The sequence below is a fragment of the Anopheles bellator genome, chromosome 2 (genome assembly GCF_943735745.2).
Source record: "Anopheles bellator chromosome 2, idAnoBellAS_SP24_06.2, whole genome shotgun sequence".
Classification (NCBI taxonomy): Eukaryota; Metazoa; Arthropoda; class Insecta; order Diptera; family Culicidae; genus Anopheles; species Anopheles bellator.
The window spans coordinates 4,345,813-4,369,459 of NC_071286.1; the positions used below are offsets into that span (position 1 = coordinate 4,345,813).

The 23,647-nt window shown below is 49.0% G+C and overlaps 5 protein-coding genes across 8 annotated transcripts in view; 1 reads left to right on the forward strand and 4 right to left on the reverse strand.

Moving 5' to 3' along the window:
- Window positions 1-120: 120 nt before the first annotated feature.
- Window positions 121-1,707, reverse strand: LOC131210860 (nucleoside diphosphate kinase 7). The gene is made up of 6 exons (XM_058204166.1): window positions 1,626-1,707; window positions 1,296-1,567; window positions 874-1,228; window positions 565-807; window positions 379-495; window positions 121-304 (listed from the first exon to the last, which is right to left on the reverse strand). Exons 1-6 carry the CDS (start codon window positions 1,626-1,628, stop codon window positions 167-169), a joined length of 1,128 nt encoding a protein of 375 aa, XP_058060149.1. The 5' UTR covers window positions 1,629-1,707; the 3' UTR covers window positions 121-166.
- A 130-nt stretch (window positions 1,708-1,837) lies between these two features.
- On the forward strand, window positions 1,838-4,077 carry LOC131212170 (chromatin assembly factor 1 p55 subunit). The gene is made up of 2 exons (XM_058205934.1): window positions 1,838-2,216; window positions 2,307-4,077. The coding sequence occupies exons 1-2, from the start codon at window positions 2,195-2,197 to the stop codon at window positions 3,572-3,574; spliced, it is 1,290 nt and encodes a 429-aa protein (XP_058061917.1). The 5' UTR covers window positions 1,838-2,194; the 3' UTR covers window positions 3,575-4,077.
- On the reverse strand, window positions 4,041-5,653 carry LOC131212171 (E3 ubiquitin-protein ligase RAD18). 2 transcript variants are annotated; one of them, XM_058205935.1, is made up of 3 exons: window positions 5,501-5,653; window positions 5,301-5,394; window positions 4,041-5,218 (listed from the first exon to the last, which is right to left on the reverse strand). In XM_058205935.1, the coding sequence occupies exons 1-3, from the start codon at window positions 5,528-5,530 to the stop codon at window positions 4,398-4,400; spliced, it is 945 nt and encodes a 314-aa protein (XP_058061918.1). In that variant the 5' UTR covers window positions 5,531-5,653; the 3' UTR covers window positions 4,041-4,397. The 2 variants fall into 2 exon arrangements, with proteins under 2 accessions (XP_058061918.1, XP_058061919.1); XM_058205936.1 differs by having other exon boundaries at window positions 5,301-5,390; window positions 5,501-5,641.
- A 4,548-nt stretch (window positions 5,654-10,201) lies between these two features.
- LOC131210263 (zinc finger protein 629-like) lies at window positions 10,202-11,571 on the reverse strand. Its single transcript, XM_058203484.1, has 2 exons — window positions 11,390-11,571; window positions 10,202-11,320 (listed from the first exon to the last, which is right to left on the reverse strand). The coding sequence occupies exons 1-2, from the start codon at window positions 11,564-11,566 to the stop codon at window positions 10,424-10,426; spliced, it is 1,074 nt and encodes a 357-aa protein (XP_058059467.1). The 5' UTR covers window positions 11,567-11,571; the 3' UTR covers window positions 10,202-10,423.
- Window positions 11,572-12,498: 927 nt separating this feature from the next.
- Window positions 12,499-23,647, reverse strand: part of LOC131208988 (uncharacterized) — a 38,911-nt gene continuing 27,762 nt past the window's right edge. For 2 of the 3 annotated variants that reach the window (XR_009156844.1, XR_009156845.1), the window contains 2 exons: window positions 22,632-23,090; window positions 12,499-13,704 (listed from right to left, as the gene is read on the reverse strand). Coding sequence is in view for 1 of the 3 variants with exons in the window: in XM_058201941.1 (XP_058057924.1) it covers window positions 22,908-23,090 (183 nt within the window). In the remaining 2 variants the exon portion in view is untranslated. Of the gene's footprint in view, window positions 13,705-22,574; window positions 23,091-23,647 lie in introns of those variants that run through there. The other variant, XM_058201941.1, reaches the window with a different exon arrangement.

The following is a 23,647-nucleotide window of genomic DNA, read 5'->3' on the forward strand; positions in this document are numbered from 1 at the left end:
ATACTCGCAACGAAAAGCAAATATCGTAGAAAGGAAAACATGTTGAGTATAAATGAATGACCCGAAATTTATGTTGATACTGCTTGATAATTACATTATACGAGGCGCACCAAAAAAAGGTGCTTACAGACGATACAGTTGAAGGTCGAAAACTTTGCTCGTGTGGTTAGCATAAAAATTTAAATACATATTCCAATTCCAGCGTGGTGTCCTCCTCTAAGTCCGTACAATGGACAGCATTCAGTACCTTGTTCTTACCAAAGAGCGCTCGCAGCGTGCTGGGTCTGGTCATTTTAGCCACTTCCTGTGGTGAGAAGTTAAACGTTGACAAAATATAAAATACAAACACAAAGGTAGACACCTTCGACTAGGTTTTACCGGACAAATTGGTCCACAATAATCACGAAAGCTTTGGTATGTGCTGCTACTGTCGTCGTATTTGTTTGTAACTTCCAGCGCAACGCAGTCACCGCTGATCATCTGCATCACCATGGACTGCGACGGTGAAAGGGATTCAAACTTTAGATTTCAGCATAAATAACTGTACTTTGCAACATGCGGTACCTCATATTCGGGTACGACGCTTTTGTACACTTCCAGAAACTCCTCACAGTTGGCCCGCTCGAAACGGAGCATTTTCATGGCCGTGATTGTAAACTTTTTCTTCAGTATTTCCGTGATTATTTCTCCCGCTTTGCCGTCACGAACGGCGTGGGGTTTGATGATGCAGAGTGTACTGTTGGTATACAGTGCCGATGATCGCAGGACCAGCTTGATGTCGTTGTTCTGAAATATAAAGCGCGATTCCTACCACGCAATAAATCGTCCATTTAAAATCGTGTTCCCTTCCGGCTCCATTGCGAAGAAGCTTACGGCGCCAGCATCATCCGGCGAACGAGAACAGTACACGTCGTTCCCGTAAAGCCCCCGGAACGTGTTCGGGGCGACTTCTTTCGCCTCAGCAACTGACTCCGGGCCGCACAGTTCACGATACTGGTTGTAGGCATTGTTACCGATGATTTCCAGTGCTAGAAAAGATTGGCTGGGCATGCAGTCCATCAGATAGCTTAGGCTTGAAGTATCCGAGCGGGCGGATTTGAGTATCGAAGCGTAGTTTTCGTCAATCTTCAGCATCGCCAGCCGGCGCACACCCAGACCGGTTTGGTGAAGTTTCGTCAGTATTTCTCCCACGTGCAGTAAAGCGTCCGCCTTTATCATGCCGAAGGAACTGTATCAACGACGTTAAGAAAATCTCAAATTCTAATCAAATTAATCTTTCACCCCAGCATACTCACAGTTGCTCGTTGGCCTTTTTGCTTCTGGTTTTGGCGTCACCATAATCAAGGATATTGATCTGCTTGCCGAAGATCAGCAACTTGGCACCGATGAAGAAATCATTTTCGCACAATTCCTCGATTTTGGTGCGCCGCAGGAAGGTTTTGCGCGTTTTCAGATCCACCAACTCGACCGATTTGTCGCTGGGGAAAAAGCTTACGACCAACTGTCGGTTCAGATCGGCCTCTTTCTGATACCATTCCCCCAGATATACGCTGCAGTTGGTTGTGTTCTGCAATAAAACACCAATCAAGAGAGCGATGTTTTCATAAAAACCAGCAACTACTCACCATATTCGAATCGTACGGTCGTTGGGAGTTACAATTTACGTCTCAAGGGTTCGTTCGAAAGTTATCGTTGGTTGGTTTGTTTACTTCGCCTAGAAACCTCCGGTCGCCAAGGACCGGTGGTGTAATCCAGCTGTCAGTTGCATTACACCACATTCGGCGCAACCGTCACTGGGCGTCCGGATGAAAGTGCGGCATTTTGTGTGCGAAGGTACTCGTTCATGGTGGTGGGAATTGTGCGATCTTTTTCGATGCAATCTAGCGGCCGGGACCGCTCAAAGAACTAGTTAATTAGGCACGAAATATTGGTCGGTGCGTTCCGGTGGCTGTTTACCGACCAAGGAGCCTGCTGTCTCTGTGTTATTGGCTGATAGTTTGCCGATCGGCTTTCAGCGTTCGCTAACGCCGCTTTGTGGCAAATTCTCTTCCGCGAACACACGCACACACCGACGCGAGCGCGTAGCAAACCTTCTGCATACAACGGAACCGCTGCGCTGAAGTTCAACGATTTGGCGGGAGTGTGTCGAACGGTGCAGAGTTATCGGTAAAAAATAAGCATTCGATTGCAAGACATGGGTGAACGAGGTGACGGAGGTAAGTTGGCCAACGACAACTAGATTTCGGTTGCGGTGCAACCGTCGCTGGTGAAATGTTTCTGACACTGTGCTGTTCGTTTGTTTGCAGCGGAATCGTTCGATGATGCGGTCGAAGAGCGGGTCATTAACGAGGAGTACAAAATTTGGAAGAAAAACACCCCATTCCTGTATGATCTCGTAATGACACACGCGCTCGAGTGGCCCTCGCTAACGGCCCAATGGCTGCCGGATGTGACCAAACCGGAAGGGAAGGACTACTCGGTGCACCGGCTCATCCTCGGCACGCACACGTCGGACGAGCAGAACCATTTGCTGATTGCGAGTGTCCAGCTGCCGAACGAGGACGCACAGTTCGATACGAGCCACTTTGACAACGAGAAGGGCGAGTTCGGAGGGTTCGGCTCGGTGTCGGGCAAGATCGAGATCGAAATTAAGATCAACCACGAGGGCGAAGTGAACCGGGCCCGTTACATGCCACAAAACCCGTGTGTCATTGCGACCAAAACGCCATCGAGCGATGTGCTTGTGTTCGATTACACGAAACATCCGAGCAAGCCGGAAGCGAGCGGCGAGTGTCACCCGGATTTGCGACTGCGGGGCCACCAGAAGGAGGGCTACGGGTTGTCATGGAACCCGAACCTGAACGGGTATTTGCTGTCCGCGAGCGACGATCACACCATCTGCCTGTGGGACATTAACGCGACCCCGAAGGAGCATCGGATTATTGACGCAAAAAACATCTTCACCGGACACACCGCCGTGGTAGAGGACGTGGCCTGGCACTTGCTACACGAATCGCTCTTCGGGTCGGTGGCCGACGACCAGAAGCTCATGATTTGGGACACGCGATGCAACAACACGTCCAAGCCGTCCCACACCGTCGACGCGCACACGGCCGAGGTGAACTGTCTGAGCTTTAACCCGTACTCGGAGTTCATCCTGGCCACTGGTTCGGCGGACAAAACCGTCGCCCTGTGGGATCTGCGTAATCTCAAGCTTAAGCTGCACTCGTTCGAGTCGCACAAGGACGAAATTTTCCAGGTGCAGTGGTCGCCGCATAACGAAACCATTCTGGCCTCGTCCGGCACCGATCGACGCCTGCACGTTTGGGATCTGTCGAAGATCGGTGAGGAGCAGAGCGCCGAGGACGCCGAAGACGGTCCACCCGAACTGCTCTTCATTCACGGTGGTCACACGGCCAAGATATCTGACTTCTCGTGGAATCCGAACGAACCGTGGGTGATTTGTTCGGTGTCAGAGGATAACATTATGCAAGTTTGGCAGATGGCCGAGAACATGTACAATGACGAGGAGCCGGACGTTCCGGCCAGTGAGATCGAGGGTGGCGCACCGTAAAGAGAGAAAGTTCACTATTCCATCATTCATTTTTTTATCACTTTCACCCTATTACCCACCATGTCAAATCCGGCCTTGGAGTTGTGTTAATTTCGTTGTCGAAGCGGTCGTTGATTTGTTTTTCGTTCATTCATCCTTTTTTGTTTCTATGCGTGATACAAACACAAAATGCATCGATCAAGGAAAACCCGGAACCTCACGGTTCAGGATTCTTATATCAGTCGACGCTAGGGGCACTTAGAAAACAATAGATGTAACACACAACACAAATACGCAAACAGCTGATGCAAATACGTAATACAAATACTATTTTCCTTCATCTGAATAAAATACATTTGAAAAGATATTAACCTCTGAGGAAAACATTTCAGTCAGGGTCATGGTGTGTTGGTAAGTTGTTTCACAACTAAATACAACAACTAATAATACAACTCTGAACGATAGTTTTACGCAAAAAACCTTATGGTATATCGATAAATTTTATTGGCAAATCATAAATTTTGTCATAAATACCTTTACAGTATTGTTACATCGTTTTAATTAAGTGGCAAACCTCACCGGTGGGCCAAGGCAAACCCTAGCTGTAGTAATGCAGGTTGTGTGCTTTCCCTCGCGCGCTCGCTCGCTCCGGTATTTAGTTCGCTTGTCGCACGATTCAATCACCCCTCAACGTGTCTTAAGCTTTGTCCCGCAACATCTTACACATTACCAATTACTGGACGGCTTGCGACGCGCAAAGTGGAGACCGAAGCTCAATGAAATTCTAACATTACTGTGACGCAGATTCATCGGCCAAACTGAGGCTAAAAGCCCATTCAGACGTTTAAGCCGCCGATTTGAACCGCTCCAACCTTTGCCTCGCTTTTTCGGCATAATTTACCGATGAAGAGCCGTCAGATTTACCGGAACCATTCGCTGCCGTTGCTCCGAAGCGGGCCTGTCGTTTGGCGAGTTTTTCTTCTTGCTCCAATTTCGTCATTTTAGACGAAACGGACCCACCGAAACGCTCGGCACGCTTTTTCAGAGCCTCCATCGAAGCCGTGCTGTCGGTAGAGCTGTTGCCGGATGAAGGGAGTCCGAACCGAGCGGCACGTGCCTCCAGTTTATTATTTTCGCCTGGTGTACTACCGCTGGCCGTGCTATTGGTGGCCGTTGCCGTAGAGGCGGATGCCATCGATCCAAACTTTTTCGCACGCATTTCCAAACGCTCCAAAGCGGTCAGCTGGCCAAGCTTGACAACCTTCTTTTCCGGTTCGCCATCGCTGCCACTGCTGGTGGCCGATGCAGAATTGCCCATGCTCAGAGGTTTGCGTTGCGCTTTCGGTGGTTCCGATAACATCGATGAGGCGCTGGTCGAATCCATCGTAGGAAGCGTTGGCTTTGTGATGGAGATGTTTCGTTTCAGCGCAACCTTCCGTTGGGCTGGTTTGATGTCCGAATGCAGCGTATCGGCCGGTTCCTTTGCCGTTTGTTCAGGGGACGCCGATTTCGATTTCTCACTCGGCGTTGGTGACAGGAGAATCTGCTCCTCTTCGACGACCGGATCCGTAAGATCCTTATCCTCATCGAGCAGATCATCGTTAAGCTCGTCGTCCTCCAACAAGTCCTCGGAGTTCGCCGTGTCTTCCAGAACATCGCCACCGTCTGGAAAACAGCACAAACGTTAGCAAACCGTACTTTTGCGGTTGATGGGTGACGAACGCATCGAAAGCCCACCGATACTAACCCAACAGAGCGCACTGTAACCGATCGATGAGCTCGTTTTTGTTTCCCATCACACTCAAGCCACGCGTTTTCAGTTCCTTTTTGAGATCTGCTACCTAGGTATTGAAACGAAAATGTTCCTCAAATTTCGTCGCGTCCTTCGATCTGCCGTGTGACTTGGCGATGGCGGCGTCCCTCTGGCAGCATCCTGTGTCAACATACCTTCATCTTCGAGATATCATTATCGCTCATCGTGTCACGCTTTCTCGGAAAAGTTGCACTTTCTATCTGTTTTCTTCTGCCACACGAAATAGAACAAAACAATAACACGGGGTGATTTTATTTCAACAAATAAGAATTCGGCCACAGGGTAAAAAATATCGCTCCCGGTGATGGAAATTTGTTTATCGTCTGACGTTTCTGGCATCGCTTCGACAACCGGCCAAGGTTGGTAGTGTTCTGCAGTAAGCTGCGTTCAACTTTGAGCAAATCAGATGCCAAAAGTTGGTATTTAAATATTTCTCGTTGTTAAACCTAAATAAATTGCATTCGATGTATAACTGAAACAGCCACTTATTACAATCATTTATGGAGACTATGCTTGAGGGTTGCAATTTTACTTTGTGTTTTTCATCAATGACCGTTTGCGTTTGCGTTTGAAGTGAACGATCGGATTCTGGTGCTATTTTCTGTCTCCACATGCGGCGATGGAAACTGCTTTTCTACCCTCTCTTCACATGGCTTTGAATTGATTTATACGTATTTTAATAGCTTCTAAGACTGCGTTCCGCTGCTCCTCTGTTTGGCACACTTCAAGTAACGATTCGCGTATTCGAATTGCGTCCGATCTATCTTTTAGCACATGTTCTTTTAAACACGCTCGGGAATGGGAGGGGTCAATCTGGGATGCTTCTTCTCGCTTTTTCTGTTGTTTTTTGGCATCAGATGCTAGGACTGTCTAGGACGAGCAGTGTATGTCCGAGTTGTTTCTGTTTTATTATTCCATTGCTGTTTGGTTTTCAGTAGTAGGGCTGCAGACTTTTTTATCCGCCTTGCTCTTAATATCTCACGTTGCTCTGCTGTTAAGGGCGGTTTACACGCTGCGATCTGGCAATGCAATATCGCATGAAGTGACATTTCCGGAGACGTCATAAATGTCACTGCCGCGGGTGGAAATCTGAAAGGGCGGTTTACACGCTGCGATCTGGCAATGCAATATCGCATGAAGTGACATTTCCGGAGACGTCATAAATGTCACTGCCGCGGGTGGAAATCTGAAGACTCGACATGCAATTTGTGAACAAATTTCAAAACAGGGTCAGTTTGTCGGTTGACTTGTTGATGTTTTGTTTTGGCCTCTTATTTATATTTTGGACGCTTCGTCAACGTTCGCGAAAGTGTGTAACTGAATTTATAAAAATTTACGAAAGTCTGCCATGTCTTTGGCAACTAAAAAATAAAAAATATAGTGATCGGAATAAAAAGGCGCAGGCATACGATGCCATTTAAAAGCAATTTCCTCGACACTGTAACCTCTTCGCACGTTCTTTTTTCGCTTTTTGACCGAAAAGCACAATGGTAAGGCAAACCAACACAGTGTTGCTTCCATGGCTGATTCCAACATGTCCAACCGACAAACTGGCACTTGTTTGAAATTTGTTCACAAATTGCATGTCGAGTCTTCAGATTTCCACCCGCGGCAGTGACATTTATGACGTCTCCGGAAATGTCACTTCATGCGATATTGCATTGCCAGATCGCAGCGTGTAAACCGCCCTTTAGAGATGCCCAGGCCTCAGAAGATCGGATGGCATTGATGTTTGTTCGTGTAAAACGCTTTCCTGTAAAAGTTTCAGCTTCTTTATGTTTTCGTCTGCCACGCGAAATACAATGAAACGATAACACGCGGGGTTTCAATAAGAATTCGGCCACAGGAAAAAAGTATTGCTCCGGATGCTGGCTGAAAATGTGTTTATCTTCTGGCGTTTATCGACAACCACAGCCGGCCAAGGTCGATAGAAGCTGTTAGGATCGCTCTAAACCAAATACCAAAACGCGAAATGCTTAAGCTAGGGCCACACGAGGCGTAAAACCTAGCGTAAAAGCAAAGTGTAAAGCAATGAAAAGAGCAATTCTTCCAAGAACAACTAGTTCTTGAAGATAATGCGTTGGTCAGACATATTACATATAGAGTGCGAGTTGAGCTGTCATAGCAAACAGACGTGTTTTTTTTAGCTGGCGTGCTTGTGTGTGACTAAGAAGAAAGAAGATGGAATTTAACGGTGGAGGATTGACTGCGGTTAACCGATAGTGCAACAAACTATAGCGCTGGACCTGACGTGATCAGCGTTTTGGAAGTGTTTTGCGTTTTTCCCTCGAGCAAGATCGGTGCCGTGGTGCAGAAATCGCTTCAAGGCCACCGATCGAACCTGGCCGATCGGGAGTGTACTAGTTTGCGTGTGTGGTAACGGGGAATCCAGTGTGCGAAAGCCCCAGTGTGCGTGGCAGATCCGTGGCAGTGCACAAGAAAGACAGCTGATTTTTTTCGGGCTCGGCTCGTCGATTGCCGTTGTCGGCTCCGAGCTCGGTTCCGGGCGCGCCGAGCGTGCCGATTGCTCGGCGGATCGACCGATCGACCGGCGATCTCACCGAAAGTGTTTCGTACGCGCGGGTGCCGGAAATTATCGGTACCGATGTGCTTGGCTGCCTGAGTGCCGGGGAGGAGTGCGGCCCGGGCTCCAGTGAGCGGCATGGCTCCGAAGGCGGCCAGGCAGGATGGAGAGATACTGAGACCGGCCGCAGGAAGTCAAGAAAGGCAGCACACGCCGCCCAGGCAGCTGCGGTCGGGCGCGGCGAGACCGCTGAGGCCGCCCTCCCCCGAGTTTGAAACGGGGAGCGAGAGCGGGAGCGAGACAGGGAGCGAGGCAGGGACCGCGGTCATCGCGGGCGGTGACCTACTGGCGCCAGTCCTCCCCGCATGCGGCAAATGCGAGGGAATGTCCCGCGAGTTCGCCTCCCTAAAGGCTGAAATGGCGGAGCTGAGGAAACTGGTAGCTTCGCAGGGAGGGCACCAGCACCAGCAGCAGCAACAACAACAGCAGCAGCAGCGGCAGCAGCAGCAGCAGCAGCAGCAGCAGCAGCAGCAGCACCAGCAGCACTAGCGACAGCAGCAACAGCAACAACAACAGCAGCAGCGACTGCAGCAGCCGCAGCAGCAGCAACAACGGCAACAGCAGCAGCAGCAACAACAGCAGCAGCGGCTGCAGCAGCAGCAACAGCAGCAACAATGGCAGCAACAACAGCAGCAGCAGCAACAGCAACAGCACAAGCCGCGACCAACGCAGAGGCAGCGGAAGAGGCGCCGGCAGCAGCAGCAACAACAGCAGCAACAGTGGGTGGAGCATCCTTCCGCACAGCAGCAGCAGTCGTGGCGGACGAACCACCTAGTGGACTTGTTGCATCTGACGCAGGAGTTGATGCATCAGATTCAGCAGCAGCAGCAACCGCAGCAGGACCAACAGTGGGAGCAGCGGGAACGACAGCGGCAGCCCTCTCAACTGCGGCGACAGTGGGTCGTGCAGCAGCAACAACGGATGGGAAACCCTTCCTCACAGCAGCAGCAGCCGGACAGCTTGTGGCAGCTGATGCATCAGCTGCAACAACTGACACTGCAAATACAACAGCAGCAGGAACCACAGCGGATGCATCAACAGGAGCAGCGGGAACGGCAGCGGCAGCCCTCCGAACACCAACGACGGCAGGTCACGCAGCAGCAGCAGCAGCAGCGGGTGGAGAACCCTCGGCCACAGCCAGCGACGGCGACCGCGCCCGCGACCGAGCCTAGGCCAGCCTTGACTGTCGAGGGGTACCCCGCCCTGCCGTAGGCCAGTGCGCCGGCGGAGGATCTGTCCAGCTGGGCAGTCGTGGCGCGGCACCGCCCCCGCACGGCCCGGGAAGCGCCGACTGCCAGTGCGTCTCGCCCGCAGCAGCAGCAACAGCAGCAGCGCCCATCGTAGCGGGGCTGGAGCAGCCGCCTCCAGCGCGACGTCGTGAGTGTCGCGCCGGCAGAGGGCGAGACGTACACATCGCTTTTTGCCAGAGTGCGGGGCAGCGAAGCGGTCAAGCTGGCCCAGCGGAGGGTGCACCAGAGCTCCCAGGGCCATATGCTCGTGGAGGTGAAACGGAGGGCTGATGCAGCGGAGTGCACCGCAAGTGCGTGATCGCCAACGGCCTCGACCACGAGGCCACACCCGAGCTGGTGGCAGCGGGACTGTCGGCGCTGCTGCCAAAGGGTGAGGCCGTCGATCCGGCCAGCGTGCACCTGCGGAGGCACCCTAACGCCACCCAGAAGGTGAGCGTGGTGCTGCCCGCCCGGCTGGCTGCGCAGCTGGCGGAAAAGCGTCTCCTGCTAGGGATGGCCAGCGTCAGGCTGCGCATGGCGGAGCCAGTCCCGCGTGAGGAGGAGCGGTGCTACCGGTGCCACCTGCGTGGGCACCGCAAGCATCAGTGCCAAGGCGTGGATCGGTCGGCCCTATGCCTGCGCTGCGGCGACACCGGGCACCGGCGCGGGCAGTGCTCTGCTGACAGACCAAAATGCGCTGAGTGCGGGGGAGCGCACAGCACCGGCTCCGCCATCTGCGGGGGTGTTGCTCCGCAGTGACTGAGCTGCTCAGCATCTGAGTAACCTGTAAAGAGCAATAAAGTTGACCACACGAGGTCACGGTTCCCCCCGCGTGCGAAATCCTATGGCCCGAGGCAGCGGGGGGTTCCGCAGCGCCGGCTTGGTCGGAATTAAAAAAAAAAAAAAAGACATATTACGATAAAACGGCACCACCAACTCCAAAGGTCTATCTTTTTTATTATTCATCAGTCCTTTGAATACTTTAGGATTTTATTTGATCAATTTGCCTTAAAAAGCACGGTTCGTTGTGCAACAAATCAGTCATACATTTTCAAATGCATTGACACCGTCTCAGGATATTGCAACACAACGGACGAAACGAAAAGAAACGTACCGTGCGCTTTAAATTGCGTTAAAAACAAGTTTACTTTAATTGAGTGTTTTATAGAAACTTCCTGAATTCCTCCGATTTCTAAGGATTAATCATGGAGAGAGAAAAAACATTGATCTTAGTTTATATCAATTTACACTGTGTTCCTTAGCGGCACTGTGTTCCCCAGAGACATATATTTAGTTAGGTCAACCCTCGGATGCATCCTTAGTAGGTGGGACCGCAAGTGTACTTTTTGAGTGAAATAGCGATTCTCACAGATCGTACACATGTACTGTTTTTCCTTACGGTGGGTCGCTTTGTGCTTGGTGAGATCGGAGCTGTTTGTGAAGGCTTTCTCGCACGTGTCGCATGCGTGGGGTTTGTTGTTAATGTGTGAATTCATGTGCGTTTTGAGGGAGCTCGATTGCGTGTACGCTTTTTCACACAGCGGGCAGACGTAAGGCTTTTCACATGTATGCGTTCGCATGTGAGTCTTCAAATTACCGACCTGCACGAAGGATTTATCGCAGTAGTCGCAAGAAAACAGTTTCACATTCATATGAAGCCGTTTATGATCCACCAAGTTTGAGCTCCGTGCGAAAGTATAATTACACTCGTCACACTTGTACCTTGTTCTGGGTCTTGCGTTTCGCTTGCGATTCCCCTTTTCCGGAGTAGTCGAAGATCGTGGTCGGCCCGTTTCTGTTTTCAATCTCCGTCGGATGATGTTCACAGCATTTATCTCATCCACTGTATTCTCGTCATCGGAACCTGCATCACTTCCGTTATCGGTTGGTGCACTCATATCGTTTGGGTCTTCTGTTTGTGTTCCATCGTCAGCGACCTCTGCTTCGTCTTGGGCATTAAAAGTGTTCGTATCATCCGGCTGCTGGTCCTGCTCTAACCGGTAACCGTCGTCTTTGGTGCGCAGATAGTCTTGCAGTATTACGCGGCTGACGCAAGCGTCTCGGATGAAGCAATAGGCACCGTCCAACCTTTCTAAACAGGAGCCACATATTCTAGTGGGTAAGCTTTCGTTCGAAGAAACCTGACGGATAGAATGATTGAAAGGAAGTGGTCGTTCAGATGGCTCACTAGCACTTCGTGATAAACTTACATCGATGTTGGTCACTTTTTTAAGTGCATCTACAATTGGAACGCTTTTATCCGCCGTCAGGTAAGAGTCCGCGAGTTCCACACAATCGTTGTCATCGTAGGAAATCAAACAAGTGATACAACAGGTGTTCAAGTTGGAGACTGTAATTTCGATAGCTACTTCTTCGTCATCGTCCATTTCTTAAATCGGCTAGCAATGCTTACGAACTTTAAAGATAGAAGCATCAACGATTCGTAAACAAACAACCAAACTGCAACAGTACTGTCAAGAATCGGTTATTCAACCGGTTCGATTCGCGTAGGCAGCCCTGTTTGCAGAATCCATTTTTCGGAAACAATCAAATCGGAAGAGTAGTGCGGATTTCATCGGAATTCTATATTTCCAGAAGCATTTTCCATCCAAACACATCAGTGCGATAGTACGTGCTTTCCTTTGAGTATTTGCCGCATCAATATACGCCGCCCTGCCGGAGTGGACATTCTCTTCAGCCAGCCATGAACTCGCACTCGTTTGGTTTCGCGTGCCCGAGGAAAATGATTCCGCATTACGGTACGCGACAAAAGCAGCCCCCACGCACCGCCTGCTGTAGTTTCTGTAACTGTGTTGGCCACATTGGCGCCGATAAATGGCACGGATGGAAGCTTCGGTAGAAGAATCCTGAAGGTTACATAAATGGAACCAGTAGTGTAAAGCAGGGCACGAGCAATTAGTTCCGACCAGTTGTGATACTCACTGAAATGACCGCACTAGTGCCATATTGTAAAGTTTAAAAACTACGGAAACCACGAATTTTTGCGTAAGAGCTGCTTTGAACCAAATGATTTGTTTACGTCCGGCGAATTTGACAGCATCACACGAAGACGCAACCCAACCCTGGCCAAGCACGGAACCCTGGCTTCTTTATCTAGATCAGCTTGATTGAAAAATTTGTATCGAAAACACCCGTTAATTTGTTCCAGTTTGAATTGAAAGGCGAATCCGTTCCGCTTCGCAAGTTCTTTCTATCACTGCGAAATCACTCGCCGAATGTTATAAATAAAAATAGAAGGAAGTTTCGTGTCGAAGGATGGGAACCTTGTTAAGGATGCGGCTGCTTCCCTCGTTTTTATTCATCCAAGTGTTTCACCAAGAATCATAATAATACTGCAGCAGTTTAATTTAAAACAGGAAATATTTTCCACGTTTAGTTTTATTATTTCTTCGCTCCCCTAGCAAATTGCACCGGTCGACAATGGAGATTATTCTAAGTTTTATAGGGCTTTGTTTTGAATTTATCATCTCTCTTCGCTTCGTTACCAGTGTAAGTAAAATTGTAGCTTTGCTTGCTCGAAAAGATCGTTAGTTTTTTTGTAGGTTTTTTAATTTTTTTTATTAAGAAAAAGAATAAAGCATTGATTAGTTGTGTACGATGTGTGTGTGTGTGTGTTCGAGTGCAAGATATCGGAAACAATTCTTGCCGCATCCGCTCCGATCGCGATCGATCCGCGTTCGAGCGATTCGCGTTTTAGCTTTGCTATGGTTACGTTTAGGTGTCTTTCAATAGTTTTGTAAACAGTTTAAAATTGTACAATTATTAGTGTTTTTCTTTCCTCTTTTCTATCACTAAGACGAACCTTAGAGATTCTACGGTCTGCTGATTTGCAATTATCTACAGTTAGTTGTGGCTGCGGATGTTTTACCGCACAGTGTAGCCGTTCTTCGAAAAGTCCTCCATCGCGTTGCGAAGCTGTTTCCGAATCTCTCCGATACCGATTCAAGTCGGCAAGTTAGCGGCTAGAAACGACTTTAGCACGATTGAAGTTTAAAGATTTTATGTCTTGATTTTGGTAGGGAATAAAGCTTAGTTTGAAATGGCTGGTCGAAGTACGAATTGGCAAACAAATCGTGATGGAACCGCTTAGAATGGGATAATTCATTCCATCTTCCCATGTTTATGCAAATTGAATCGTCCCAGCGGCCCTAGTAGTGCCGTCATTGTAAGTTCTAACTAGGCAATAAGTCTACGAAGAACGAGGAGTTTTACTCCCGTTCCAGATTGCTATCCATTAATTTTTTTGTCTTTTCTACCGTGCCCGTGGCAAAACTTTTATTTTCTCCATTTTGAGCGTGTTAGTAGAGTCTAATGAACGGAAAAAGGTTGATCAAGAAATTTGCATTGTTTCCGCCATGGTCAGTCGTAGCGTTGGCTTCTAAGAAGAGGAAAACAACCCAAAACTGATCCACGATTAACTTTACGGTATTTCTACAACAATACTCTCCCCTCGCCTAATGTGCTCCTCGGTCACAATTCTATTTCCTGATCAGAGAGAAAAGAGCTAGAAAGAAATAGAAGAAGAAAGAGAGAGAGAGAGAGAGAGAGAGAGAGAGAGAGAGAGAGAGAGAGAGAGAGAAAGATAGAATCAAGAAGGGACATTGAAGGCCTACAGCATGTCTCTCTGGAAGGAGCTTGGCTTACAGGATCAGCCGGCTATTTATCGGAACGGAAACCCAAAAAAGCGCATTCTATTTTCGACAGGGATATGCATCAAAGGGCGTTCTTAATCGTTCTGGTTGCGTCCAGAGCTTTCGGCGGAAGGTAAAGATGTCTGAAAATCGTTCCTTTTTTTGTTTTATTACCGGCTCGAAGCAATTATGCCTTTCCTGCGCTGCTGTGGGTGCAATTGGCTAAACTAATGTTCAATTCTTAGGGCCTATTGTATATGGTACACGGTGCAAACGTTGCTCTGTACTTTCTTGGACCGAACTCGCTACGCTGCCGGTACCGGTGCTATAAGCACCCAGTTCTGGTGTGGCAACCGGAGGGCGAAATCAACAACAGGATGCAACGTGGACGCAACGCATTTTCAGGACGAATTTGGCGGGAGACAGTTGCATAACAAGCTTCGGCAGCAAACAAGGCACTGTGGATTTTTCCTCCGTTTTGTCTAATATTTTCAACTTGTGTTTGCTTCCTTCTTTGCAATACAGTGAAGCACGTAGCTCTTGTTGTTATCCTAGTTCCGTACACTTTACTATTCTTGGCATTATTTTTTTTCTTCCCCAGGGGTCCCTCAAGGTCAAGTCACTTCATCTCAACTCGCAATGAAAGAGTTCTTGGCGTCATTCCTTACACGGTCGGAGCGCGTTTTTTGTTCCCGTCGTAAAACTATCTGCTGCTTGCATTTTTTTTACTACATTTTTGGTTTACTTTTCTTTTTAGGTTAATTTTTGGCAAAACGCACAAATGTTTCGTTCCCATTCTCTGCTGTCCAATTTGAATCTCCTATCCTAGGTTCCAACGTGCGCCATCGCATTCATTTTCACCCACTCATCATCATCAGCAGCAGCATTATTTCTACAATGGCAAACAGCAAAGGGGCATAAACCAGTGAAGGTAAAACAATGCAAATTAGAAAGGCTCCATGTTGGGCTCCGAAAAGGTGCACTGAAGCCGAACGCTTTTCTCGAACGGTACGAGAAGGACCTGAAGCCGGTACCTTCTTTTACGAATATAGAAAGTTCCTAGTAGAAAGGGGCATGCATTCACTGTCTTGTTACTAAACTGACGGAAGTAGGTTGTTTGTTCGTGTTACGTGTAAGAAACCGCGGATAAGGACAGCCTGTGCAGTCCTCGTGTTGTGTGTTTTCTTTTTAAGGTTTAGTTCGTTACCGTTTGGTTCGTTCTGCTAGTAATAAGCATGTTTAGTGTTTTTTTGTCCGGTAATAACAATTCTTTTTCTTAACTTTTCCGATTAATTAATATTTGTGTTGTTTCTTGCTGATGCCGTTTTAACTGACTTTTTGCTTATCATTTTGGTGTCTTACAACCTGCTTGTTGCTTACTTGTACCGTTTCTTTGCTTTCACATTCGAAACCTTCCCCTGGTTGAGTAGCAAATGGCCTGTTGATGGTAGATTGATCGGGGTGGCCGCAGACCTAATTTGGTTTCAGCCATTAATGATACATTTTGAGAGTCACTAAGACCCCAGACACAAATGGCGGCGGTTTGCAAGGCGGCAAGGCTCGGGCTTCCGAGTTGTTTTCGGCTTGGAAACCCCGGCAGTGCTGCCGGATCTCACTAGCAAAATACGAACCAATAAATGGCGAGAAGCTCCATTTCACAGAACATTCGCTCAAAACCCGATCCTAAGGACTGCGCCAGATTTTGCTAATGCGCTTCGGAGCGACCAGAGATGCTGGATGATGGTTAGTCTGGTTAATCTCATTCGGAACGAAGCAATTAAATGGAAGCGTAGAGCACTCGCTGGAGCAGCCGGCCGTCGGGTTTCTTATTTCGCCTCACTTGGCCGTGGAGCAGTAGGTGAGTGAGTAGTGGGTAAGGTGCTGAAAGTTGCAATTTAACTTTAACGTAATTATTTTCAGTTTTCTCGAAAGTGTTTCACTCACGGCACAGCGTAGGGCCCAGGCGTAGGGTTAAGGATGTGTTTTCGCTCTCGATCTTGCCTAACTTTGCTCGTAGTAGCTTGCAGTTTCGACGGATTTGCCTACACGGGGCTCCCACTGAGTTGTTGGGGTTCTTTCTCAGGTCTTAAATCTAGGGCTAGACTGTGGTTTCATCAAATATAGAGCAGTAGTAGGTAACGGGCGCTCAAATCGTATTCGCCATCGATAATTAGGCAGGCTTAGCTGCTAACGGGCATTAAAACATGGGCGAGGAACTAGACTTTGAAACGAATGCTCCGCTCCGGAGCAATAAATGGTATGATCTAATATAAACGTTTTAATAAACAACAGTTGTTCACCAACAACGGGGTCCTTTTGCGAGTGTCCGTCGGGGGATTGGCCTTGCTCGAGGTTTTCAAAACTTTTAATCCTATCGTTTAGTTACTTTGCCTAGTACTTTGTGGTTTTTAGTTTGCTTTGTTCTTCATTCTTGTTTGTTCGTACTTTGTTTACGGAATAGAAGTTTAAGTAATGTTTGCTTTGGTTGTTTGACTTTTTTTCGCTTTTCTTTTATACACCTCCGCCGTTCTAACCGCGTTACCACCAGCCAAAGAGCGTTAGCGTTTCGGTTCAAATTTCAACATTTGTTCACGTCTTTCTGCGGCTTTAATCTGTGGTTCGGACCAGCTGTGGCCACGTTAAAGGTAGGAGGAAGATGAGTAACAGCGAATCCGAAATGATAGGGAAGTTGTGAGACGATCTACTCCTACATCTTCTTCAATTGCGCTTTTCTTGGAAACGATGCGCAAGGCGAACTCCTCGTTAATGGTAATGTAAGTGTTAAACGTAACTTTTCAACAAAAACAACCGCCCGGCTCGGCGCGGTATGAATGCAAATGGTGTATGTTGAGCAAAACGGTGTTGGTGGAAACTTTTTCACCAACTTGCGTTGGTTTTTTTCCCACTAGATGCCGCTTTGCATCTTCACCGCAATCACAGGCTCCCGCCACAGTTTTTACACTGGATGTGACTATTAATAAAAGTGAAGAGTTTATTATGGACCCTTCGGACTTTGGCTGTTTTCTCTCAGGTCCTAATTGCGTTAACATTCTACTGCGAATGCAGCCCTTTTCGGAAAGTTTCCCTGGCTAAAATCAATTGAGAAAAGTGCATGCTTACCGTTCTGTTAGGATGCAGTTTTAGTACTTCATCTTCTGAAGTACTTTGCAACTCAAATTTGGAAGGCAAGAAAATTGTACAGTTGTGTGGACTAACGTACAATTTAAATAAAGCTTACATTTAGTCTCAATAAAATGAACCGTAATTAATTCATCGTTCGTTCGACCATCCTATTTCGAACAAGCTGCTAGCAGTATAAACTTTACGGCCCTATGGACCGTGGACATGCCTGGATTGAACAATGCATCAATTCTGAGATCTAAACTCTAGCCGCCAGATGGATTATTGGAAATGAATAACTTATTATGCTTTCGGAAAGTTTCTCCGGTTGGCAAGATGTTGCGAAAAAACAAACTTCTTCGCAGATTACGGAGCGCTTTTCCCGGCACACAGCTGTTGACGGCAGGATACTATGCTGTGCCGTAACTTCCGTCCAGCCACCGGCCACCGGTGTCTTGCGTTTTATTAATAATCCAGTCGTTATTGGCGCACCGGCGATCCAAACATGGGTCCTAATTTTATTACCCCGGCTGTTGCCGGGGGCCGGTTCAGGCCGCGGAACTGATGGCTAATCGTTGTGAATGCATCAACCTTCAACACGGTTTGTTGCTGTAGAAGTCCGTCCCAGAAGTTTGCCGAACAACCGTTGCGTTGCTGTTGGGCCTCGGGACAGCCCGGCAACGTCCGCGTGGCGTGCCATTGGGCTAATAAAATTTAATGCGATATTTTCCCCGCGAATTTGATTTTGTCACGAATATTGCAGTTCCCGCGTTCCGTCGCCCGGTTTGCAGATGGTTCGATATTAAATATGTGTATGGATTTTCCGAAAGAGGGACCAACACATTCCGGCATGTTGTGGTACTAAAAGGACTTGTCCAAGCAGCAGCATCGGCAGCAGCACCGCCTTAAACAGTGCGAAAACAACTTGGTGCTAGCCCCGAATTTGGCCAGCTTCTCTCGTGGGGCAAATTGGTTTTCAATTTTCCACCCTTAAGGGCATTAGGCACCAAGGTGCCATGGGAAAATTCGATTACTGTGGCAGCGAAGCAATTTTATTACGTAGGTAGCCGCTGGGTCTGCTGGGTTCGTGCGATATCCGGGATCGTTTGCAAGCACCCAGCAGGACACCTTCGGCGTAAACATTCGTTGGGTGCTAAGCAAATACATAAAGAAAAAAGAACGCCCGGCGTGAAGCCAGACTCGGAGTAAATGCCAACCCCCGGGGGGTCATTGTGGGCACATTAAAACGATGACAGCAACCTCTCTCGCCCTCTCTCTCTCTTTGTTTTTCTGGCCACAGGCTTCTGCGGCCCTGGGAAGGATCCGTCCGAGAAACCTCACTTCAGTCACGAAGCACCGAGTGGCGCACTCACGGATTACCGATACACCCATTATCGGTTGGGCGGTTGGTGAAATTTTGATCCTTCCATTTTCCACTCCGGCACGGACGAGTTGTCCTTTATTTTCGTTCCCACATTTTTATTCTCGATTGACCACGGCGGAGAAAAAAAAACCTAAATTCGGTTCCAAAGGTATCCTTCCACCCGCGGTTCATCGGCTCCGGAATGTTCGTCGGGCGTTTTTGCCTCCATTAGGGCGGGTCTAATGGGGCGTCCGAACCAAACACTCCTCGCGGGGATCCCCGACGGTGACTGACCGACTGCTGGCCGAAGTAAAAAGCCGCATAATCATAACGCGCAATGCGTCTGTTGTTGGATCGTCCCCGGTTCACCGGCCGCACCTCGGGCAACAGCGGACAAACGGTAGCATGTAGTGGCTTTTTTCCCCTTTCGAAACCGGAGTTGGGCGGTTCGGAATCGATTTAATCCTAAACCTTAATTCAGTGGGCAGCACAGTCCATGTTTGCTCCGTTTTATTGCACGGTTTCGGTTCCAGGTCGTCATGGAAACGGACGCGTTTTTCACCGCACCGCTGACACACCCGTTTAATGGGTGGGTCGTTTGGTCAACCGTTCCCCATAGGAGCCAATAGAAAGGACTCTTTTTACCTGCGTCTCTCTTAGCAGGCTGGTCAGCAGACTGGTGATTACTCCGGTCCGATCTGGTCCGGTTTTCGCAAAGCGGAAGAGATCAAAGAGGTTCAGTGTTAGTCACTTTGTGAGTCAAAAAGTTTCTAATTTATCGAATAATCCTCGCCTCGATTAGCTTTTGGGTTATTTATAGGCGTATCCATAAAAGTTGTCGGGGATCGATTATTATCATCCTTGCTTGTGAGCCAATTCTGATTCACCGTTCCATTACCGATAGCTACCGAAATAGAGAGAACCGCCGTCCGTAGCTAAGTAATCCGAAACTACGAAAAACAGGCCACCGAAATGAAGTGACGTTAAACGGACGCCAAAAGGGACGCTACAGACGCTGCGTTGCGCCACTCATTAAATTGGCCCCCGGGGGGGAGGCGGCGACAAAACGACCAACGAGTCGGCGTTACTGTACAGGCTGTGGTCAACATCACGCAACCATAAACAGCGATTCCCCTCGAACGGAGTTTTATTAAATCAATGAGAGAATGGCGTGAACGGTAGTGTGCGCGGTCGGCGTGCTCTGGTATCACCCACCGTGGGCGAAAATGTTTTCTCAACATCGGCCCTGCCAAAAGTGGATGCCTTCGGAGTATTCCGAGTACGAGGAGCTCACACACCGGCTCTCCGGCTCCTGCTCGTCGGGTTCGATGATGAGCGGGCGCCGATGAACTTTCTTGTCCGCGAGAACGGCGATCGATTTTGGCGGGCCGAAGCGTGTCCGAATTTTCCGGCCCCCAGAACCCTTTTTCGGACGAGATTTCCGAAACCCACACAGAACCCTTCGAACCCCGGGTCAGGTGAGAGGCATTAGGCAGGCCCAACATAGCCTCACTTCCGGGGGTCACAGATCCGGGCCTGTGGTTTTGTACTCCGGTCTTCCGGATCGATTCCGGGCCCCGGAATCGATTCCAAAATCAGTCGACCACACGAGCGGGCCCAGAGGCCAGTCGGAGTCTGGAGCCGCGGTCTTGAGCTTGATCGATTTTTCACTCACTTCCTAATGGCCCGAGATTTCACTTGTCTTCGCAGCCGGAAGCGGGGCGCTATCCATTTTCGTTAGCTTCCTGCCACGTGCGCACAGAGACACGGGGGGGCTCCGACGGGTTGTTTGATTATTGTTTCTAAAAACCGGAGCGCGCCAGACGCCATGTCGCAAAGTCGCGCAAATCTCTGTTCCCGGAGAGTGGCGCTAGAAAAGGACCAAACCAAAACAGGATTCCCGGGCCCCGTGGCCGACTGAAATGCCAGAAGTCTGAGCCATTAGTTTGGGGAACAATTTTCCGAACGACGCACACAGCACTACGGACGCTTTTCCGCCGTTTCCGAGTCGTCGTTAGCCGTGTCCCGACCGATTGTGCCTTTAATAGGCTGTGGCAGACGGACGGTGGGAACCGTTCCGCGTTCCGAACCGAGGATATCCCGAGAATGTTTGATCACAAATAACGAACGGCACCGAAAAAAAGGACTCTTAAAGCGAACCAAAGTATCCGACTTTAAGGACCCAGAACCAGGGTTCTGGCCCTTCGGCTCGGATTGGCGATTTCCAGTAACGAAGCGACAAATTAAAATGATTTTCAGCACGAATGGGCCAAATGGCACCAGGCGGCAGCACCACGGATGACGGGGTGCAGTTTCAGAAAAACGGTCCCACCGGGTTTCGGTGGCTCCCGAGTGGCTCTTTCGGCCGAGTGCGCTTCGCTCCGGTATCCTTGAAAGTGCCCGTCCCGTGAATGGATCGCCTAACGAGTCGCGACGTTATTTGGCTGCCGGTTCCTTTTTGTCGTCGGCCAAAACTCGTGGGCGATTCGATGGTGGGCGATTATGGTGCGTTGCTCTGGTGCTTCCGTGATGCTCAGGTGATGCTTGTCGGCGGCATGGACATTCAAAAAGGATGAAACATGTGTTTCGAGGGCGGAATCTTTCACGCTTCCAGTACGCCCTCGATACGCCGGGTTTGATGATGGAAACCGGTTGGCGAACTCGCCGAAATTCTATCGGAGCCCGTTAAGAGCTCGGTTCGCTGAGCTGAGGGGGAACTTTTTGTTGATGCTGAAATGTAGTTCCCTGTCGGTGACACACATGGCACCAGCTGAGCTGAACAAGAACCTTTCCAGAAGAGCCAAAATCCCTACCCAAACACCCGGACAAACCGGACACAATCAGTTTCCCGTGCCGTGGGACCAGCCAGCCAACGTTGTGTGGCGTAATCGATGTGAATACGGAACGAGTGTGTGCGTAGTGGCCACAAGTTGTTCTCCAGCGTTACAATTTTAGCTAGCATACCGACCCACAGCCGGGCAAGAGTTCCGAATTAAGGACCGGCCAACAACGGGGCGAGGACAGGCTTTTGGGCCGACTGCCAACTGGTGTCGGTCGGATAACTACGGACGGAATATTTGATCGACCCGGCCAGGAAGACCTTTACGGGCCAGGTCAGTTGGAAAACGTGGCCTCTAGGTCCTAGATTAAGTAGCTTATCCCTCTCTCTCTCGCTCTCTGTGGTACCGCAGAAAGCACAACTTTAAAAGACCGGACCGCACCGAACCGGAACTTGTACGAGAATCGATAAGTTTGCTCAAGGCTTCAGCTTCCTGCATTGGGGTTTACGGAACGGAAAGCCTGACCGACTGACGGCCGTGGCATTTGAATTAAATTTTCGCACTTTCGAGGCCGCTGGTTGAGAGGAGTTTTCGGCTATGCAATGCTAACTTTGGCATCGGTGTTGATTTTGTTCTCCACTTTCCGGGCAAAGGCAGCAGTGCCAAAGGGTCAAACTCGAGGAACAGAAGAAGTGTGAGAGGGCAAAACCATCGCTTCGATTGACTCGATAGTTGGGACAGCAATCGATAGTAAGTTCCGAACGACCGATTCCCGACATCGACGGGCGGGCCACTTGGCCACACTGGCGCCGCCAATGTTACGACCCTTATGTCGTACGGCGAGCGATTAACTCGAAAAGCAGCATTAATCGGTCTCTACGCCGGGCGGAGTGATGGAAAATGTGAGGCTTATAAAATCTGCTTACGGTTTTTGGGGAGGTAAAAAGTCTACTGAGCGGTGAATGGCGCCGAGGTGAGTTTGTGTGATGTGACAATAATTCTAGTAGAAACAGGGTTTCTTCTTAATTTGACGGCTTCAAAACGATGGCGCAGTTGGTCTCTCAGCTCCACTAACTACTGCCCTTACTAGTCTGTTTAGAGAAAAGTAGATTTAAATCTGCAAGCAAACATCTGAATCGAATTCTGTAAAGTTCTGAATAGACTGCGTTAGTTGTGGCTGGATTCGATGCTGGGTAGCTGTAGTTTGTGGTTGTTGGTACCTTTTCTGTGTTATCATTTATTATCGTTGAATGCCTTGCTTCATCGGCACGCGGGCGCTTGGCGTACTTTAAACTCTATTGTGACTCTCTATATTGACTTTAAGCTGTCTGCGCCGTTTTCTTAATTGTTAGTAATCTCGTTGCAACCTTTGGTTTTGCTTGTGTGTTTTTTTTTCATTTGAGTCATTGTTGTTCAATTAGTTTTCTTAAATATTTAAAGTTTAGCATTTTAATAATCACGATTTAGGAGAACTGTTTCTCTTTCTCTCTCTCTCTTTCTCTCTCTCCTTAAAAGCTGATTCACACCGTTCCGTTACCTTTACTCGGTCCTCTGGTTCCGGGAGCATTTGAAAAATTGTTACACGCGTTCGTTGAGCCGCTCCGACCGAGCCGCTTCGGGTCCGGCTTCGGGGCATCCCCGGAACCATTTCTTTACCGTTCGCTCATTGAATATTCTATAACGTCGTCACTCTGCGTCACAAGCGACCCCCTATGCTGCTAGCCTATTCGCCGGCCCTGGCGCCGGCGGCTGCTCTAATTCGTAACAAAATTCGTTATGAAGCCGAACCGAGGGCAAAGTACTTTCAGTAAAGCTATGATGGGAGCAGCAGCAGCCTTTGCGTAACGCTGTTAGCTAACGCCACCAGGAGCAGCATGCCGGCGGAGGTTCGGCTCACCGGAATCCGGACAAGACCCTCGCCGGTCAGCCACAACTGAGGCAGCTGGGGTGCTGCTCCGTTTCCGGCCAGTATCTCTGCACGCTTCCGGAGCCGAGCCTGTGAAATAGAGAGAATGGCAAACAATTACAGGAAATTCTAAGAAAGGCTACACGCTGTTTCGCTGACGAAGGATCAAAGCAAGAAGAACGATTCTGCAGCTGGTGCCCGGCTTACCGAAGGCACCCTATGGGCTAGACAAGGTGAACGAATTAGCTACCCGTACGTACGAGTGCAGTATTCGCAGAAGGGTCAGCAAAATAATAAGCCAAATTACTTAAGCATCCGGTTTCGGTGCAGTTGATTCCGGAATCTTTAAAGCGAAGGTGACATAATGTGAGCTCATCTAAAAGGACTGTTCGGTAATCTCTCCCGTAGTTGTTGGGACAAGCTTGCTCAGGTTGACTAGAGGAGCCCAGTATTTTTCTGAGAAAAGCTCTACAAAGACATGTAGCGGGCAGGACTTCCGTTTGAACCGACCAATGTATGTCGGGACGTTAGCCCAAGTCCATAAAAGATAGATTGGCGGTTGAAGCTCGGCTCTAAACTTTATCACTGGCGACCGTAATGCAGCATAATGTTGCGCACCACGGAATGTTGTAGTCGTTTTAGTGGAA

What these genes read in the sequence shown, in the direction of transcription:
- LOC131210860 (XM_058204166.1), bottom strand. An exon ending in AAAAAGGCCAACGAGCAACT is followed by an intron (nt 1,229 to 1,295) that starts GTGAGTATGCTG and finishes TCGTTGATACAG; the next exon opens with TTCCTTCGGCATGATAAAGG. An exon ending in CGCCGGATGATGCTGGCGCC is followed by an intron (nt 808 to 873) that starts GTAAGCTTCTTC and finishes ATTGCGTGGTAG; the next exon opens with GAATCGCGCTTTATATTTCA.
- LOC131212170 (XM_058205934.1), top strand. Translation starts at nt 2,195, where the DNA reads ATGGGTGAACGAGGTGACGGAG. An exon ending in GGGTGAACGAGGTGACGGAG is followed by an intron (nt 2,217 to 2,306) that starts GTAAGTTGGCCA and finishes GTTTGTTTGCAG; the next exon opens with CGGAATCGTTCGATGATGCG.
- LOC131210263 (XM_058203484.1), bottom strand. Translation starts at nt 11,566, where the DNA reads ATGGACGATGACGAAGAAGTAGCTATCGAAATTACAGTCTCCAACTTG. An exon ending in AAAAAGTGACCAACATCGAT is followed by an intron (nt 11,321 to 11,389) that starts GTAAGTTTATCA and finishes TCTATCCGTCAG; the next exon opens with GTTTCTTCGAACGAAAGCTT.
- LOC131212171 (XM_058205935.1), bottom strand. Translation starts at nt 5,530, where the DNA reads ATGAGCGATAATGATATCTCGAAGATGAAG. An exon ending in ATGATATCTCGAAGATGAAG is followed by an intron (nt 5,395 to 5,500) that starts GTATGTTGACAC and finishes TTCAATACCTAG; the next exon opens with GTAGCAGATCTCAAAAAGGA. An exon ending in GTTACAGTGCGCTCTGTTGG is followed by an intron (nt 5,219 to 5,300) that starts GTTAGTATCGGT and finishes GCTGTTTTCCAG; the next exon opens with ACGGTGGCGATGTTCTGGAA.